At 40.1% G+C, this 21,221-nt stretch overlaps 1 protein-coding gene across 3 annotated transcripts in view; it reads right to left on the minus strand.

Moving 5' to 3' along the window:
- scube3 (signal peptide, CUB domain, EGF-like 3) overlaps positions 1–19,134 on the minus strand; it is a 68,820-nt gene extending 49,686 nt beyond the window's left edge. For all 3 annotated transcript variants that reach the window (XM_010745545.3, XM_019257973.2, XM_027277283.1), the window contains exons 1-2: positions 18,628–19,134; positions 1,287–1,409 (exon numbers count right to left, since the gene is read on the minus strand). In XM_010745545.3, coding sequence (XP_010743847.1) covers positions 1,287–1,409; positions 18,628–18,727 — 223 coding nt within the window. In that variant the 5' untranslated portion in view covers positions 18,728–19,134. The remainder of the gene's footprint in view (positions 1–1,286; positions 1,410–18,627) is intronic.
- Positions 19,135–21,221: the final 2,087 nt, after the last annotated feature.

Here is a 21,221-nt window from a genome sequence, read left to right on the forward strand (position 1 = left end):
CTAATCTCCCCCCCTTTGTTTTTTTTACTATCCTACCGCTGCAGCTCAACGAGAAAACACAGTCCAAGGAAACACAAAGACAAAAAAAACTTTGGAAGATACTCACAACATCCTGACTAAACCAGGCTGCTGAAACCTTAGTAGCTTTAGATAAACTTTGGAATACATTTTTGCACAAAATGAGGCCAATCGCTTAATTGAAAGCACATTTGGAAAGAGATCATTTACTGGAGGAACACTTAGAGCAAGCAAAAAACTCCTTCATATGGGCACCTGACTGAATAGCAGAGGACAAATCAGGAGCATCCCCTGAAGATAAAGGCTTCAACTCATAAAGACACATAAAATCTCAACTCACTTGCATTCAACCGCACCTTTATTAAAACCTTAAAATCTAATCTGAACCACAGGCGATAAAAACAAGCAGAGTGTTAATGAGGATCAAGCTATTACCTTTATGCTGCCCTCTTTTATCACAGATAGGTGCAGTGCTGTGCAAAGGCATTTAGACAACAATCTTCTGAAATCTTACAGTTGCTAAAACTTGTTTTATGAATGTTGTTTTTTTTTTTATTTTACCACTATATCAGCCCGGAGAAGCCATGAGCAAACCTTCAGTTCAAGGGAAACCCAACCTGGCACATTGCGTATTTTACAATAGATTCAATAAAGAAAAAATGTATGATCTACAGGCAGAAGGCCATGAAAAACACTCAGTCAAGTAAATGAAAGAATAATAGAAGTAAGGAAAAAACTGACATTGTGAAATATGGTTTTGTAATAATACTAATAAAAATTGTGGGATATAATGATCCGGAGACTTTGGGCACATTGAGAAAGGCTAGAAAAACAGACTGTCTACGAGGTCTGCCTCTGGCTGTGGAAATATCCCTGACTGCTTGGCAGGGCCTCTGACTGCCGTTTCAGCCGCTATCTTAATTCTCTCCTCTAACATGTGTAGGAAATTTACTGCTTCATTTCATCTTGTCACAAAGGAGCACGCTGCACCTGGCTTTCCCCTTCCCTAGTCTGCCGCCCTCTCCCTTGTTTCTCCTCCCTCTTCAGGAGAAACTAATGAGTTATGTTGAGTGAGACAGAAGCTCTTATCAAGCCTGTCACTGGCCCAGGGGCTTACTTTCACAGAGATAAGACAAATAAACATGAGAAATGTAGCTTATACTTCAATGTACTGTAAAAATCCTCCCTGGGCTCCCACAGATGGGAGTACAAGTTTGTGCCTCCAACCACAGGTCAAAATGAGCACATTATTCCAGTAAGACTTTTACCTTCACAATGTTTGCCGTCTCCTTTATAGCCTGACTTGCAGATACATTTGTATGACTTCAGGGTGTTCTGGCAGATGGCATCGATGCTGCAGTTGTCAAGTGCCTCTGCACACTCGTCCACATCTAGAAAAAGGAGGAGAGAGGGAGGGGGGATGGTTAGTTGATGAAGCTGAAACGTTCTTGATGATGGTGATGGTGTCAACACAAAACATAGATTTATAAAAAGTCAGGCTTAATATGCTTGATTGATTGTGCACTCAGAGTAAGTTTTTTTTTAATATAATTGTGAGATTAAACTCAGTTAAAGTGGTGCATTTGTTATAAAATTATAAAGACAAGCCTTTCCTTTGAGATTTTAATAAATACCCACTTATTGATTGTGTTGCAGTGATTTTTAACTGATCAATAGGACGTTTATCTCTGAAAATAGGCTCATTAAAAGTTTGAAAAAAAAAGATGCGGAAAAATAAACATCTAAGAAGAGACTGGATAACAAATGGAAGGGAAAAAAATATTTAAATGATCAAAATCCAAATTAAATCTTGAATAAAAGAGTCAGGCACAGTTATTAACATAATTAGTGGACAGAGCTTTCAGAGTTCGAACTGAAGCCAATGCGAAGTGTCTTAAATCTGCATTCATTTCAATGGCCAGCAGGGGGCAGCACCAGCTATCCATTGCAAGTAAAACAAAGTCAAATCGCATTGTGTCTTATGGGGAAATGAGCCTACATGTCACTTGATGTATTACCTCAGTAAACAAGCTTCCTAATGAGTTTATGGTCTCAGTGTTTTCAGAAACATTTTAGTGTACAGTTTAGTCTCAATACAAAGAATTTATGACCAGGAATGCCACCATTTTTTCTGCTTGAAAACAAGTCAAAACCATGTGCGGCCCAGCTCACAGCATGTCACCCACATGTTCCATGCTCTCATATAATATGGTCATTTCTGGTTATAAAAAAACGCAATGGTGAAGTACATAATGGCAAACTCAAGGCTACAGAATGGTTGTCCACAAACCAATGGGTAATGTCATAGTGAGTTTATACTTGGGCTAACATCAGCATGCTAAGACTATACTGTGTCATTAGTTCAAAACTGTAGCTGTGGGATGAGAGGAAAACTCAAGAAACACACCAAAGTCATTAGCATTCAACCTCTGGGCATCATTGATATCTGCAGCGCCGGTCCTGGCCACATATGCGCTCTGGGCGACCTCCCCACCCCCACCCAACAACGGGGGCGCACGCTCCGCTAACTTTATGAGCGGTATAGAAAATTGGCGAGGTTTGTCTTTTTCGGCCGCTCGTGCGCCCCTCACAGAGATTGCGCCCTGGGCGGTCGCCCACATTGCCCATAGCCAAGACCGGCCCTGGATATCTGTACCAAATTCCATGGCAATCCAACCTGGAGTTGTTGAAATGTTTGTATAAAACCAAAAATGTTATGATGATGGCAGAAGAAAAGTAAAGGGATCACCAAAATCAATGGGATTCATCCTCTGTGGACCATGAATGTCTGTACAAAACCACAAAAAATTATAATTTATCTCATAGTTGAGTCTGGAAATAGGTGGTGGACCAACTGACAGACCAACAGGCTGCCAACTGGCTAAAAACCAAACCAGTGAAACCTTGAAAAATTACATACATAACAAGCAGCCTTCACTCGGCTAAAAAAAAAAACACATTTCACCCTATAAAATGTAATATACGGTATGAATCGAAGCAGGATGTTCAAGCCCAGACTAACCAATCATATTTAGACTTGACTGGTTCCCATAGCCAGGAAGAACAGATATGGGCAAAGATAAAACAGTTGTGTAACTGCTGGATTGAGTTTGAATTATAAAAAGGAGAGAATGTGAAAAGATAGGAATGGAAATGGATTTAACCAGAAGCATGATCAGGTTTGCCTCATGGACCCCCTAATCCCACCAAATCCCAGTTAACTAGCCCAGGTGTTTAGGATTACCCCCCTGCACACAGGGGAAGGGCAGCTTAACAAGGTTTACATAGCTTCCAATATCCACTCTTATCACAAGCCCTCTGCAGGAGCCGGCTGATCCCACTGGGAAATGACCTGCAACCTAAACTCATGAGCTTAGCATATTGGCTATATCTGCCTATTCCTAGAGGACATTAAGTTTGTTGTAGAAAGGAGGACAGAATCAGCGCAGAATGCACAAAAGCTTAGTGGAAAATCTGTTTCACAAAATTGAACCCAATATACCCAATACAAGGGTTTTGAACCTTTTAGGCAAACATTGTGGAAACATCACAATAGCAGCTTTATCAATGCTGGAATTACTTCAGGAAGAACACAAAGCTACAAGGTCAGAGCTGGAGACAGCCAGCCATGACGCAAGTTTACTATTTCACTAAAAAAGGTTGACTTGCAGTGATACACAGTGTGAAAAGAAGGTCCTAGAGCAACTATTGAAAACAAAATATAATGATCAGAAGTTTGTTCTCATTAGTGTACAGTTACCTAAAAATAGGAATTGTTGTGATTTTGCTACCTTAGATTGAGTTTTTAATTTTTTGAGAGTGTGTCTTCTTACATCGGGTCTGCCATGTTTCTACAGTAGCCCAGAACAGACCAACCAAACATTGGCTGTAGATGAGGCCTTTTATGTTTCTTACTAGTTTCAGTCATAGTAGGTGGAAAAACTTAATTCAAAATCTTACTAAAATTTATAACAAGGTAAATGAACTATTAACTAAATAAACTATTCAGCTCTGGTTGTGTTGTGCGGATCAATCCATATGTCTAGATATGAATGGTTGAAATCGACCTAAACTTGTTGCTTATTCAATACTTCTCCTTTTAGTGCCCTTGAACATGGCCAGTTAATGGTCACAGATTGATGAAAGAGATGAGTCCATGGGCGAGTCCAGGAGCAGAAGGACAGAAAGGGCTATTGAATATTTTCAGACAGAAATCATTACAGATAAAAAGTAGTTTTTAGGTACCCAATGGATGCCAATTTGTCTTAGATCGTGGGGAGTAGGAACAGGAACAAGCTTTGTCAAAGAAATGCTAAATGAGAGATCATATTAGCTTACAGAAGCCAGTGAAAAGAGCATGTTGGTGCTAGATGAAGGGGTAAAGGGGAAGTTCCAGTTATTTTTTGTGGGTCAGCAACAAAATATATTTTAGTCACCTAAAAAAACACAAAAGTGTACGCTTTTCCTGTCGGAATGGGCTGGGTAAAGGAAATTGAAGAAGTTATATTGCTATCTCCAAAGCCGCCAGACTTCACTAACAAAAAAAACCTAATTTTACTTTGTAGAAGAGAGCATAGATCGATATAAACACTTAAGTTTCCCATCAGAAAGTGCTGTCTTATGGCAAGGTAACGCGGTGAAAGTACACAAAATATAGCATACACCCAAATGGATATTGATTTTTTTTTGCTAAAATACATTTTGTTGCTGTCCACAGGAGTACATTGCTGGCTTTCTTGCTGGTCGTCCTGTCCAAACTGGGGGCATACCGACCAGCATTTACAGTACCTCGTACAACCCTGCTCCAAATATCTCGAACAATCCTTTTTAATTACAGTTCCACTTGAGAGAAAAATACTGTACCATATTTCATGCCAATCCATCCTCTGTCAAACCATTTAACTAAAAACCAAAATATCAACCTGCTGGTGGCTCTAGAGGAAAAAGTCAAGGTAACAACAAATTCAGAAGGATTCATCCTCTGGCGACCATAAATGTCATGACACAAGTTCTCATTTTAATCCATCTAATAGTTAAATATTTCAGTCTGGGCTGCATGACAGACCAATATTACGGTCTCTTGAGTCACACTAGCTTTGCTAAAGAGTATTAATGTCAGCGTTGTATATTGTATAAAAATAGTAACCATAACAGCATCAACACTGGGCTGTCCAAATAAAGTGATTCCAGCTAAGATGTTCTGGAAAAGTACTATCATTCTTGTAATGATTTGTCAGGTTTTATGTGTCTGTATAGTATTTTAGTGTCTGTGCTGTTCAGTAAGGAATATAGCACCTGGGACAGTTAAGGCTCCTTTCTTGCTAAGTTTCCTCTAAGTAATTTAGTGATGCAGGAGCTCCCGAGCCCTGTATTGATTTATATTATGTGAGAACAATATGAATTCTCCTGAGGAGCAGCTTGGGTCCTTTCTTCTTACAGACTGCCTTCCATGATAAGAGCAGGGGAGGCCATGTGAGGAAGTGTTTTTCAATAGAGGACGCATTAATCAAAACAAAATATCTGTCTTATTGTCAGGTTTCTTGGTGCCAAGTCTCTGCAGTAATTAATATTCATTATGACAGAAACTCAAACAATACCTCTTTTCATCATGTTATTAATGTTCCCATCTGAGGCATCAGTTCACTTTATCTTTCCGGTCTGCAAGGTTGCAGACTCACACTCTTTTACTTTGAGACGCACACAAAAACACACACTCTTTCTTAGACACGTGTTTCAAACAAGCCCCCGAAGAGGTGACCGGCAATTTCAATTCAGAGATTGGCAGCATAACACAATAGCTGAACCTGCATGGCTGTCATATTTTTCTAGGAGGGAAAACATACACAAATAGTCTGTTTTCAGCTTGAACATGTTTTTTTTTTTTCTCAAGTCAAATTTGCAGTCAGAACAGTGTGATGCTGTTATTGCTTAAGGCAATTGCTGAGTGCAAAAAAGCAGCACCTGATATTGGGCGGTAAGTATCTCTAATGTTATGTAACTGCCATGTTAGGATGTACCTGAACTTCAGTAAAATGTTAAATGATGACAGAGAGCAGCTTGCAATGCATTTAGGGTTTCTAAACAAACAAAACAGCCTCTATGTTTGGTAAAACCACCCAAACCAGTGAACTTATGTAACCAGCTGTGTAAAAAGCTGCTCCCTCAAAAATCTCCCTCCAATCTATAAAGGTTGGCACTACAACTACATCTTTGTGCAAATATGACCTATCTAACTTTTAACTTTTGCAGCATTGTAGACTTATAGCAACAGCTAATAATAATACCGTGTGCAAAGTGTTTGCCTAAAGTGAGAAACCCATTTACCAAGATCTGGAAATTAAATTGTGATGAATCCAAACGTCAAACTAACACATAACAGTCCCACATTCCCATTGGCTTGGTATGAGCTGCACAAAATGAAATACATACAAATTAAGAAATCCTGGCTCAGAAACTACAATAGTCCATGTCCGTCAAAGCATTGTTTAAAAAATCCACCCATAAAAGTTACTGGGAACGTTCCAACAGACACATGGACAACAAAGCTAAATGCGCTGGTCTTGTTGGAAACCCAATATGCCTTTGCCAGGGAAATAAACATGTCAGAATCAATACATCCTTCGGATGAGTCCAGAGGACGATCCTCTGAATGCTTGAGAAAAAAAAAAAAATGCAGCATGTTCAAGTAATGCTGCTCTGGTAATTGACTCATGCTCAAGATGAAAAGATGATGTTTTTCAATGAGAGTTTCTTTCATTCTTTTGTGTTGAGGAATCACGGTTGTTGGGAACAAGTTAAGGCAGCGGCGGATGAAGCCGGCGCTTCGAGACAAGGATGAATAAACAAAGTCAAAACAACAGAACCAAAGAAGAAAGAGATGTTGGGCAATGCTCAGATGCTTAAACATCTCCTCGGGGGGAATGTGTCATTTTGAATATTGCTGCTGTTGTGGCTCTCCTTTCGTTAATTCACTTTGAGTATATTAAAGCCACAAATAGCTGGAGTCTGCGTTTAAACCCACTGACATTCTCAGAATATTGAATTCAATGATTTTGTTGAATGAAACCAAGTCAGACAACAATGAAGCATGTTTTCTCTCCCCTGAAACCGATTCACTTCATGTTCTATTGTATGCTCAATAAAAATTTAAACTTTGCCGTGTGTCAAATCCTTAAATGCATGGCAGCATGCTCAACTTAGAAAAGCACTTTTCATTTTTGGTGGTTGGAAGGTTGTAGGAGGTCACATGCGTGGGATTTATTATAATTGTAGAAAATTTTCTGGATAAAACATCCTTAAATCCTCAGAGGTGGTTGTTAGGAAAGTTACTCTGAAAAGCCATTAGGCCATTTATTGCAAAGTAGTCCCTATATGTAAAGCCAGAGCTGCTGGCTAAGGGCTGCTGGCCGTGGAGGTGAGACCTTGTCAGAGGTGCTTTTCCTCCCTGATTTATGGGACGGTGCTGGGATAAGCGGTGTATTTAGCTGGGCCCAGCTCGAGGGGGTGTTAGCAGGAATAAGACTCAGAGGGGAGAGCGCGAGTGTGTGGGAGAACTGTAGGGCCGAAGGTGTGTAGTTCAAACATAGGGTAATGTTTACTTTGAGTGTTGAGACCCTTGCTGTTTGCTTTGCCCCAAAACTGCCCCTCTCCACCCCATCACCTTTCCTTCAAATACAGAAATAGACTGAGTGGGGCTGGGACACCCATAGGTGTAGCTTTACTCTTGCTGCCTGCAGCCAACTTCAACATAATAGTCAAAAGTGTGGACCATGTGATGCATTCAGTCAGACAGAATGATTTGATGTAACATTTAAGAATGTGTGGGTTACAAAACTTTCTTTTTTGACGAAAAGCATATTCAGATGAAATCCTTCATTTCAGATGAAAGCTCCTTGCGGCAGAAGAGGAAGGGTGCCGGGTTCAGTTCCATAAAAAGGTGTTCTTGGGATCACAGTGTTTGTTATACTGTGTATAATTACAAAGGAACAAGTATTGTAATTATCCATCTTAGAACCACACTTACACTATACTTAGGGTTGTGGTTTAGCAGGATGGGGGTTAAGGTCAGGATAATTACTTTAGGTACAGAGCAGCAGAGGCTCTGAATGGCTGTACTCTAGGAAAGTAACACACAGTAACAGCTCTTTCATTTATTTGCTGTAAATGACATTGATTATATGATGTTCAACTCACAAACATTTGTTATAAAACAAAGCAACAAGTTTAGAAAGCTGTCCCATTTCTTGTCAATTTGGGATCAATGAAACTATGGAAAGTCTTTTTAAAACGTCTAAAATGACGACAAAGTCTGCACATACATTACTCTGCAAAGATATGAAGAAATGAAGCATCAATTAGAAAAGCATATTTTTTAATGGCAGCACATTTATACCATTAACATGCTCATGTACAGCCATAATGCTGCTACGTGTGTCCGAGTGTGTCTACATCCAGTGCTATAAATGGTACACATTAATGTAATGTGGTGTGTTTCTTGTCTTTAATCTGGTGGCCCCGAGAGGCAGCATGGACGAGGTTGTGGAAAGGACAGGAACTATGGCTGGTTTGTCGCAACATTATCACGGCACACTGAGAAAATGCTGGGGATTTTCAAGTTGTGCAGGGCAGCAGACCAACCTCCTCCTCCTCCTCCAAAAAAAATGGTTTTGATGAAATGCAGACGTCAACATTAACACAAAATTTAGCATCCCCCCGCCCTCCTCTTCCCTAGATCCCCTAGCTAATGAAGGGACACACTGTTGGCTGTCCAGCAAGCTTCTAAAAAGTTGTGAATAAAAATATCAACTGCTTCCATTCGGGATATTTACACTCATCCTTCACACACTCTAAATGTTTAGGAATCATGACCACTGACTGATCCTGTGCTTTCAGAAACTGTGATCACAACTTCAAAACCCCGGGTCCCTCCCTGCTTATGTCCACCAACCATGAAGTCTCAGATTAATCTGAGGGCAAAGGGAAAATGAACAAGAACATGCAAGCTGAGGACAGCAATATCATGTTAACATGCTGAATGCTATCAATGTCAAATCTCTGCCTTATACCAAGCGTTCTTTTTATTATTTTTCTTAGTCTATTATTTTAGGCTTTATTTGTATAGCACTTTTTAAACACAAATGGAACACAAAGTTCTTCACGCAATGAAACAACCCTCCCACCTACCTTATCATTTTGTGAGGAAACACCAGAGGCAGGCCTGTCTTTAGTTGTATTAGATGACGAGGGACTTATATTCAGCACGTGAAAACAGTTTTCCAAAGTTTGAAAAAACAACTTTGATGATGTCATCTAATGAAAGCTATTAAGTTGCATCATGGGAGATGTAGGATTAATGCTTTTGACATTTGACCTTTAACTAGAAGTTAAAAGTCAGAATAGTTTAACCTCTGCTGCAAACACTATATGTTACTCACCTTTGTAGAAGTGCAATAGTAAACATCTGGCGTAACTCTTTAATTTATATTAGAGCTACAACAATTTTTCTCAATGAATCATTATCGTTATCAAATCTTTACTAAAAAAATACTGAAATGAATAGTTGGTTTTCAAAATTGATAAATCATCTAATTGTTACATTTCAAATTCTGTGCAAAATAAATTTAATAAGATTTATTAATTCATCTGTCTCTCATCAAAACAGGTGCCAAACCTTTTCAACAACAGTTTAGATTTTTGGTCACATCACATCTTCCTTTGTCAGAGATTTTCACTCTAGCGAAAAGAAGCCACTAAAATAATTTCCCCTCTGGTGATTAATTAATTAAGTTTTTATCTAATCTCACTATATATTATGTATCATTTTAATTTAACAAAAGTGGAAATTACTGTAGCAAATAACAGAAATAATGACCCTGTAATATTCTATGTTTTTGTGTAAAGCATGCAAGATCTTGCACAGGTTCTCTTCTACGTCACAATATTAATGTATTACTTCAATCTTTTATTCAACAAGTGTCTGCCTCTGTATTATGTAAGTGCTAGTATATAAAAAATGTGTACTTTACAACAGTTTAACTAACTCAAACCAACATCTACTTACTCAGTCTGTTGACACCTGTGTGAGCATTTTATAATGTGTGCTTTCCAACAAAAACTGACAGTGACACTGATGAGTCTGCAGAGTAAAGAGCAAGTGGACCCACCCTGTGTCATTTATAAAACATTTCTCAGGCTCAAACTCTCTGAATAAATAATGGACATTCTCTGAGATTTTGATCATAGACCAAGCATCTGGTGCTGTTCCTTTCCTTTAAGCATGTGTGGCCTTAATAGACTATGACTCACAGACGTCCGGACCACCTCCAGAAGAAAAACACTTATTACAGTAATTAAGTGAATCATGTAGCAATACTACGCGAGTGCACTGAGAGGCTGACATGACACACTCTAAGTGTCAGAGGTCTAATACATACCATACTGAATAATTGAACATAATTTGTAACAGTTTCCTATTAGGAGCCAAAGTGACAAGAAATTCATTTGTACTTGTCAAGGGATTTTTCACCTTTCTTGGCATGTGCCCTCAACGGTTAATGACTTCTTGGCCTCGTGCAGGATATTTTATATACAGGAAGGGTGGCACTTAGTCCAGCTGTATACCTTATATTTATACAACTAGAGCTAACTGACATGACACTCTCCCCTCTGCACACAGCAATTACATTCATTGGTGGTTGCTTTAACCAGATACAGTACCAACTATAAAGATGGCAACGTAGCAATTACAGCACAAGTGTGATATTTTTAGTTGTTTCCTGTCAAACTGAGGTATAAAGTGAATGGTTCTCTGTGTAAGCTGTGAAGCAGGCATTAGCTACTAAAGCTCAAAAATGTGAAGTTCAGCCAGCTGGAACTGACTGGATATGTACTTTGTTTAAATGCTATGAGACAGCGCAATCACTTCATCATACTGACGTATCATGTGCTTAAAGGTCTCTCCATCAGTGATCCTACTGTATTTCAATCAGACTGAGTAAAGGGGACAGTGGAGCATAAAGATATTATATCTGAAAGTTTGTACCTTCACACAAAGTGCATTTGGGGCAAAACTTTCTGGCAGGTAAATATTTGCCGCTAAAAACAAAAAATCTAATTTAAAAATGAGACAACAGGTCAGGTGATCTGCATTCAACCCAAGATATTTGTCAAATATTTTCATAGCAGACAATGTGAGTTGCAATGAGGAGTGAATCACTTTCATTATTAAAATATCTGCATGATTTGAGTATGTTCTCAATTCATCATTTTGTCTATAAAATGTCAGATTATATTTTGTCAGAACCCGAGTTGACATCCTTAATGTCTTGTTTTGCCCAACCACCAGACAAAGTTTACTATCATACATTTAAAACCATCAAATCCTTATATTATAAAAGCTGGAATCAGCACACGTTTGGCAAAGATTAATAATTCAAGTTGGATGTCATTATGATTATTACGATGATGACTGTTATTATTACTGGAAGCTGCAATAAATGTAGTGCAGACATTACATCCTTGGTGGATGACAGACATGGCAGCATTACCTGTCATTTTTTCCATATTCATGCCTCAAACTGTCTTCCGGACGTACTTTTCCCCCTTAGAACATGGTTGTGTATCTTCAGTCGAATTATAGGCTAAATTCAAAGTGTACCCTGTAATTAATCGGTGCAGCACCATGTCATGTCTGGCAACTCTAAATAGGTTTTTGTAATTATAAAAATATAACTGTGATGACATTTTGTGTATTAAAAAAAAAAAAAAAAAAGCATGCAAATGTTCTGACACATTTCCACCGACAGACACCCACTCACCTCGACTACTAGTTGATGCAAGACATGTCACTGTCTGTTCAGTCTAAGGATGTGCTTGTAATTTTGTGGATCCTATTAAATTTGAAATTTAATTTTCACCAACTACACATATGAAAAGATATGAAAGAATACACACCGAAGAACTAACTTTATACATATAAACATTTTCTCTTCCTTTCAGCCATAAACTTTGATTTCTTGTAATATTTCAGACACATGGACGATAGAAGTATCCAAGAAAAGTACTCTAAAAAAGACTGATTTCCCTTGAGCGGCAATGATCAGTTGATTAACCGATAAGTTGCTCAACAAAAATGGAACTAGCAACCATTTAGATCGCTGATCAAAGAAATATTGGCAAAATTCTCTGGTTCAAATTGGCATATTTTCTTGTTTTCTTAGCCTTCTATGACAGATAGTGAATACCTTGAGGGTTTGGACTATTATTCCAAACAACACATTTTAGCATGAATAATCAGTAGATTGATCAATAATACAAATAATCCTTTAGTTGTACACCTAAATGTCTGCGTGATGGATGGGGTGATAGTTTAAAACAGAAGAGAATAAATATATATATATGGAGTTCACTGGGGGTGATTAAATACTGCAGAGGGTCATATGGTTTTTCCCATGCCTTTGTCCATTGAGGAAGTCTCAAATTCATCAGTGAAGTCATCCTTCTTTCTACCCAGAATGCATTGGCCAAAACCCACCAAATAAATAACTTTTCTCATCTGGATTCCTTGATGTATTGGGTTGGATTTTTCCATTACTAAGCAGAATAAGAGCATTTCCTTTCACTTCCAGCAGTCTCTAAAGCTGGCGCTCACCATCAGGAATGTAAACACACACAGTCTGTAAACAAGGTTCTCTCTGACCCCCAACCCCCCTCTGACAACGCTGACCACTGCAGACCAGCCTAATGACGTCCCTCGCTGACCCCCCCCAAACTCTCAAAGAGAGACGCAGCCCCATTATTCAGCCAAGAGGTCAGAGAACGAAGCAGGGAAGAGGGCGAAAGAGGAGGAAGGATGGTGTAGCATCAGCCATAAGCCAAAGAAAGTACAGAGACTGATGACAGTCTCACTGATATCTTCTCCTGAGTCACAGTATCCCCAATCAGTGAGTAATGGAACAGAAAAACAAATGTGGGCTCTGCAGTGGGGGGTTAGAGGATTAATGATCTAAGAGCTGCTGCAGCTGGCTGAGGGACGGCACTGAGGTTCCTCAGCGAGCCATCAGCACTTGTGAAAGGGGGCTCGAGAGGTGAGTTTAAGACTGGGGGGTCAGAGTGCCGTCAACGCTGACTCCATCCTCCCCCGAAACCAACAGGGATGTTGTCAGCACAGTGCCGCATCTGCACAGAGAACAAAGGCCACTTACATGGTGAAAGAAAAGTGAAAGAGAGATGGGAGCAGGAGAGAGTTTTCTAATTTTAACCACAATGCCACAGTTGAAAGAAGCATCACAGGCCTCATTTGGAACATATTGTTCAGATTAAAGCCCTGATAAATAAACAAGCGCTGCACTCCTGCAACTCCTGGGACTGAGGGTTCAAATGTTTTTTACCACTGGACACTGTTGCATACAAAAGCGGTTGTCCTGAAAAGTTTGGGTGATTTAAATTACTTTTTTTTTTTTTTCTGTCGCACATGAAATCTACAGCTCTGTCAGCCCTGCAACCAGTCTAAATGAGGTGACAAATTGTGGTCACAAGGGCCTCACTAACTGCTGATAAAGTGATTTTCTGCTCGAAGGAAAGGAGAAAAGGTAGCATGGCAGAGGGATCGCAACAGCCGATGGGTTCCCCTGGGGAACAACAGTGAATCTGCAGAGTCCACGGGTTAGCCTTTTGTTTGGTTGTGACTTATCATATACAGTAAGTACTACTTACAAAAAGGTAGTTTGGTATATACATGCAGATGATATGGTTGTTAAATGAATATCATTTGATCAACTGCAGAAAAAGCAAAAAAATGCTTTGGCCACGAACACCCACACATGCAGACATTAACTTAAAAATGTCAAACGGAAAACCATTTTATTGTAGAGTATGACCTTTTGGGAAATAAACGTCCGTATTTATCATAAAATTAGACAAGAAAATAATACCACACTTAAGACTGTCTGTTAAAATGCGCTAATGCCAGCAGCTGATTAGTTTAGTTTAGTTTAGTCTGTAAACATGGGAAAGCAGCTAGCATGGCTTGGTCAAAAGGTTACAAAATCCACCTACCAGTGTCTCTTACTAATTAACTCATTATAACTTAGGCCTATTTGTTTAACCTGTGCAAAAACCATGTAAAAACAATTCACAGTTTTCCGTGGAGGTTATATGTCAGGACTATTTCTTGGCGCGAAGCAGTTACCAAGCAACCGGCAGAGAGTCCAAGAAGAAACCAGACAGATTAAAGAAACATGAGATGATGTGTTAATTAGTGAACTTCAAGAAACGCTCGTCAGTGTGTTTTGTAACCATTTTATAAAACCTGGCTAGCTGTTTCCCTCCCTGTCCAGTCTCTGTGCTAAGCTAATCTAACTACCAGCTGGCTGGAGCCTTATATTTAACATGCTAACTCGAGGCCGGCATCATCAGTCTTCTCACCAGAAAGTTTATAAGCTTAATTTCAACGAAATGTTGAACTATTGAGTTAATGCCGGAAGCTATTTTTATGTTAGGCTGATAAATCCTTTTTCTAAGTAGAAATGCAGCAGTAAAACTTTATGCTGTACCTCGCAACAGAGAGGACTAATAACTTATTTCTCGTTTTCTTAAGAGGTGGACATCCTAGCAAATATGCAACTCATTAAAGACAAAGAAATTACCAGGAGGGATAGACTGATTCAATGATAATCATTTGGAAAGGGCACTTGTGAGAAGAGGGAAGTCAGATTTCTTAAGGCCAGAATCTTTGACACTCTGTTGCAGAGAGGAAAATGTCTTCGTTTTACATTCCAGCGGTCAGGATGAAAGTGAGCAACTGTCCAGAACGAAGACCCACTGAATTGCCTTGGGTCAGACAGCTTCGACTTAACATGTGCCTGTAAACATGGTACTCACTCTGTAGGAAGCTGCAGCCCTAAAACTAAACTAAAAATGTTTGTTTCAAGCTTCAGCTTGGCCACACTGAAGCTGAGGAATCTGGGGGGGAAAAGGCACAATAAACTAAATAAAGGGATTCCCTATCTACGGTATAATGCAGCCTCATTTTGGGAAGCGAACACACTTCTGCCTGCTAAGTACAATCATTAATATCCAGTCTAAAAATCACTCATCACAGTCATACACATTCACTTGTCCTCACAGCACACCCACAGATCAAAGACATTTTCATGATTCATACTGCATTGCTCTTAGACAGCATTGTTATCAAGTGTTTTCACCCCTCAAGTAATGCCAAGATACTAATCTCTCTGCTCTCTCGGCTGCTCTGTAACAACATGTACAGTGGTATTGGAGCACCACTTGTCAGGCAGATGCTTTCTGAGAGTGTCTGCTGAGTTTACCACTCAGTGAAGCTAGAATGATCCCGTCCACCCACTTATCACTGAGTGACCGAGGGCTACCCTGAGGCTCAACCAGCCTCAGAGACTCTGATCATAACAAGAACACAACCATCTGACACTGCATGCCTGCTGCAGACAGAAAAAAAGACAGATTGAGACAAGCTAGGCTCTTATCATCACGAGGCAGCAGTTTTAGGTTTATAGAAAAGGGCATTTACAGGTTAGGAGCTCATCCTATTTAATTGGGCCTTACAGTGAGGGAAGTACTGTATAGAAGAAATTAAAAGGTGACATGTCACTTCAGTCAATAGGTGATCCAAACCACAATGTCCTGATTTACAATGTCCTTTGCTTCTCAAAGTCACACACAGTCCTGATAACGAGTAGTCTTTTCTCCTAGCTGGCCTGAATACATCTTCCATTCGCTGGATGTTAAAAATTACTTTTCCGACAAATAGGGACTTTTGCATCTGCTTGTTTTAAAGGCACATCTAGTCTCTGAGGAGATAAGCGTAACAGCTTAACAAACACCACTGCGAGAGCTTGTCAGGATTTAGGGACAATGCAGGAACCACACAGCCTGAGAAACAAGACAAGAGGAAAAGTGGTGTCAAAATGTTAAAGCGAGGTGACTGGCCATGTTTACATCCTGTGTTACCACAGCACGGTATAACTCTAGCTCTTTTTTTTGGTTTTCCATTCTTAAAAGCTCTGAATAATACCTGGTGCTTTGTTTGGTATCACCTTGGCTTCAGTTATAGTTTCAGACACAGCGCTAACACTCTCTCGTTATTCCAATTACACATATGCACACGCATACGCCGACACTTGCATGCTTACACAGACCTACAACATATCCCGCCCGTCTATCAAGTAACAGAAATGAGCTGGACAAGTGGAGAAGAGTGTTGAAGGGGACAAAGAGGAGCTGTGCACATTTCTTTTGTTGCCAAAAAAAATAAATAAATAAAAATAAATAAATAAATAAATAAATAAATAAATATATATATATGTATATATATATATATATATAGCACATGGGCTGACAGTGAGCTTTCTGACACACTGGTGTAATGCAATTGTTGCTTATGCCTGACAGAGAAGCACAGCTACTTCATTAAGTGCAAAGGAAAGGAAGCGAAGACAAAGCAAACAAAGCAGGAGTTGGGTGAAAAAGGAAAGGGGTGAGTGAGTGTTGGTGGTGGAGGTGGGGTGGGCTGGAGGGGGGTTTCTTCTTCCTTTCCATCACAGCTCATAGCAGAGACTCAGGCAGCATCTCTAGGTAAGCCTCCCGTCACTTGGGCCTCATGGCTGCTCAGTTCCCACAGTGTGTCTGGGCCTGGATCTGGCCTTCCTCCCCGCTCAGGCAGCCCTGCGTCTTTAGACCCCCAAGCCCCGGAGCAGAGGTTACACCAACATAGCCAGCCACAGCAGCATGTCAGCCCCACACAAACCGTTGCCTTGGTGCCGCTGCATTAACGAAGAGCTCCCGACTCTGTTCGAGGGGAAAGTGATTTGCCATGATGTCTAGGCTACCCTCTTTCCTTTCCTTCTCTTTTCCTTGCTTGTTGCCGCTCGCTTACTAAGAAACCTCTTCTCTCACTGTCTCTGTCTCTGCACCCTTAATCTCTCCTGTTTCCCTGGTCTCATTTTTCCCTTCTTTGTCATTCTCTCCACCACATCCTCAAGTCTTCCCTCCCTCGTTCCACTGCTCTCTCTCTCTTTTTTCTCCCTGGAGTAATGACTGATGCCTGAAACACAGTGCCATGATTAGACTGACATTGATGAAAGATGAAGAGTATTGTCGGCAACATCTGTGTTGAATAAATATTGAACTGACAAACTGTGCTTTTTTTTTTTTTAAGTCACTGTTCATCTCTCCGGTTTTCAAAATTGTTCCCAGCATGAAGACTTGCCAGTGCCACAGAGTTGCCACCAATGTTAAACTCAATATTTATTTTCAGTTAGGCACAAAATATGCTCACAAATAACTTCAGAGCCAGACACATAATATGTCACTGCAGAGCTGCTTGCCTCGCACTGGCAAACAGAAACCGGAGGAGAAGCCGATCAAGTGGTCGTCCATGGCGTTTCACTTGGTGACCAACAAACAGGTGCATGCCATTACAGACCAACACTCATAAGGCAGCATTCCACACTACAATGAAGTGTGGAATCGATGTTGTGGAAAATAAAGTGAGAAAAAAGTAGTTCTAATTGCAAAATGTAAATATTGAGTTTTCCCACAAGTGGGGGCAGACCACCCAGGATGCAAAATAGTCACCCACCCCCTTTCTCTTTTTGCCTTGTCGACCGCCCGAGAGATGTCTTTTTGTGTGTGAAACATCACCAACCACAATCAACACTCACACAGAAACCATGATGTGTCTTTGCATGCAAATACTTCTGGCAGCCCCGGCTTGGCATGTGTATTGAGGGAAAATTAAGTGACGAAAACCTGGACGAGAAGTCTGAGTGGATCAGAAATTGAGTGTGTTACACTGTGTCTTTCATGTTCCTGTAAGGTGCCAGAGATTTGATTTAGGCTTGCCCTTGTCTGCTCTGAATAATTTCTCACAAGACAAGAGAGCAAGAGGGCAGCCGGCTGGGCAGGAAGGTACTGTAGCTGCAGTGTCTGACAGACAAGAGACTCCCTCCATGTGTGTGTTACAGGCCGGTGTCAAATACTTGTCTGGACTGTGACAAATACCTCCTGGTAGTCTCACTACAATTACCTGCAGGATTAGCTATGAAACATAACCGTTCACACTGTTGATTCTGTTTGAAGATCAAAGACAACTGGTCTTTTTTTCTGACAGCAGAAACCTCTCAGTGAAACTTAATTTAAGCTTCATTATGTTTGTTTTCTACAAGCCTGTATTAATTTACGCAACTGAGACAACAAAAAAAGCAATTAAGTGAATGCGAAATGAGTGAGTGAATCAACAGAAGGTGCCTGATTGATGCATCAAAGTAACTAAAAATTCCACTGTTACCTTCTACATTTCAAAAATACTTTGCCTTTAACTTGTTTAAACAAACATAAAATCAAGCTCCATGTATTTAAACCTGATCTGAATTCAGAAGTGTCATCATTACCAGCTTTCCAAAAGCATCTGAACAAATTACGCACATTCAGTCACACAGCACATTCTCAGCAATCAGGAGTGAAATGAGCTTTAAAAAAGGGAAAGAAAGAAAGAAAGAAAGAAAGAAAGAAAGAAAGAAAGAAAGAAAGAAAGAAAGAAAGAAAAAAGAAGCTATTTTTGACGTGAAAACTTACCTTGAGTAGGTTTACTTCCTGAAGCTGACTGTTGGACAAAGACGACCAAGCAGAAACCTACAAATCCAAGGCTTGCGCGTATCAAAGCGTGCATATACATGTTAACTTTCACTGTAGTTGAACACTAGCACTTTCAAAAATCTACGATGCGCAAGAGCACATACAAGGGTGTGTGTGGTATAAAGGTCTCTTGTTATTTCCTCTGAGCACCCGCTGATAGGATACTGTGCGATCCTTTTTCCTCTTTGCGCCCTGCTTATTTGAGTTTCAAGTGATCGGGGTTGAGGACAGCCCGACAACGCGGAGCGGAGGAAGGCTTTTCTGTTATCATGTTTCGAGCCAGACCAATGTCAATTTAAGAAAGGGGGAGAGAGAGCGGGAGGGAGAGAGAGAGGGGAAAAAAAGAGAGGGAGAGATGGAGTGGAGCGGCGGGGTCTGAAGGGGGAGGAGAGAAGGAGAAGCGTCCGCGCTGCGCTCCGGACTCCTCTGCTGCTCCTTCTCTTCTCTGACCGGCCCTCTTTACGTTTCCTTTTTATCTATATATATATTGTTCTGCAGGAATTTTACACGCAGGTGCTGGCTGGGATAAGAGTGGAACGGAGCTACCACGTGAACAGTAGCTCGCGTGGTTTACCTGGCCGGTGCCATCACCTGCGCAAAAACACAAAAAAACAAAAGTGGCCCGTCACGTCAACGCGGTAAAATCAATGACTTGGAAGGGGGGTTTACAAATGGCTCAGATTGCGAGAGTAATAGCCTGGAGATTGCATTTTGTTCTTAGCACCAGCAGATTGTGCGTGAGGCTAAAGCTCATCCAGCAACTAACAAACCAATACGCGTTCGGTTTCATTGGGTCATGGGTGCAGCATTGATGTGATGATGTGTGCTATCTCACTTATGGAAGATTAATGTTCTCATTAAAACAGTTTGTCAACAACAACAGCTGACATTTCCAAGTCCAATAAAGACCAGAATATTACAGAATTTTCGACCCATTAGGAGAAATATTTAATTTAAGAGGGGGAATAGGATTAAAATCATCTTTATTCTCAATACCTGCCTACTGAAGGGAGTTAAAAGTTCAATTGACAGAGTTAAGAACTAAATTACAAAATGTATTTGAAAATGGAAAATGAAAACCTACAGTTTTTACTCAACGCCTCAGCTGATTTGCCTGCATATCATCCTCATTCCAAGGTCAATTGGGGGCCCTGAGCAATTTCATATCCCTGTTATAGCTGCAACTGGACCTGCATGAAGAACTGATATCCAAGTAAAACCCTTGTGTAGAAATATGAAGACATTTCTTATAAATAAATAAAAAAGCCCTGTTGATGTGTTATGTTGAAATGAATAAACTCCACCAGCTGCTCAAAGTACAGTTCAAGATGAAATCAAGTCCTATGGTATCATAACCAACAATCAGTAATTGTTTACAGGAACATTGATGAAAGCATTAGAATAATCATCTGGTATTGGACCCCCCCAAAAAATGAATACAAATTATATTTTGTGTCATCTGGTTCCAAAAACTTAACCAACGCCACATTATCCGCTCGTCAGTATTGAGTTTATTTTTTCCTCTGCAGGGTATTCAGCTCAACACATTTCACTGATTGATTTTTTGCTCCTGGCTTTGAATAACTAAAGTCCTGCCTGGTGTCGGAAATTAGTATGGACATCCACTCACATACGTGTGTGTCCATAAAAAGATCTTAAACCAAATGAAGATGTCGAGAGTTTTGAAGCTGGATGAGCTGAACACCTTCATCAGCCATCTCTGCAATCCTCTGATCGTGAGACGCTGTATGCACACCATTACCCCCAAGACCTGAAGAGAAATGAGGCTTGAGGAGTTACATGAATCAAAACAGATCTCTCTTACATTACCTGGAGCCACAGCCCCAACTGAGCGACTGTGCCACATTTCACTGGCAATGACATGTGAAACATTTGTTTTCAGGAAGCATCCTGCAGAGGAAAAGCATCTGTATTCCCACAACTGCTCCCTCCTCCTGCATTATCACTTAAATTAATAAGCTGCATTGATGCATTTGTGTTTGCATTTCAACGTAGGGGCAGATTCTACACTATAATTATCATGCCTGCTCCCATGTGTGATTTTTTTTTCTCAATCAAATATAATTAGGGCCTCACAATGAGGCTGATTGGAGATAACAACTCTAGTTTCTTCAGACGATGCAGAGACACAATCTGAAAATAGAGTTATGGCTAGTGCCAAGAAAAGGAGGAGGGATTATTATTATTTTGTATATTTTATAAGAATTTTGTCCTTACCTTCACTTTAATATACATGCATACCTCAGTTTTAAAGACAAATATTTCATAAATAGTGTCGTTTTAATTGAATGCATGTTTCAATGCCTACCCCATGTTTTGCCAGAGACAGGGGGCCTCAATAAATAAGACTTTCAGTACAACAGTGCAACCTTCAGTAAATCCCTCTTCGCATCCACAGAAGAAGAAAAAACATGTAAATCCACAGCACAAAGTCAAGCAGTTCAGTGTAATTAAAATAACATCCGTCAGGGATATGGAAATATCCCATGTCCCTGTGTCCAAATCTCTGGGTA

Source organism: Larimichthys crocea, unplaced genomic scaffold (genome assembly GCF_000972845.2).
Source record: "Larimichthys crocea isolate SSNF unplaced genomic scaffold, L_crocea_2.0 scaffold97, whole genome shotgun sequence".
Classification (NCBI taxonomy): Eukaryota; Metazoa; Chordata; class Actinopteri; family Sciaenidae; genus Larimichthys; species Larimichthys crocea.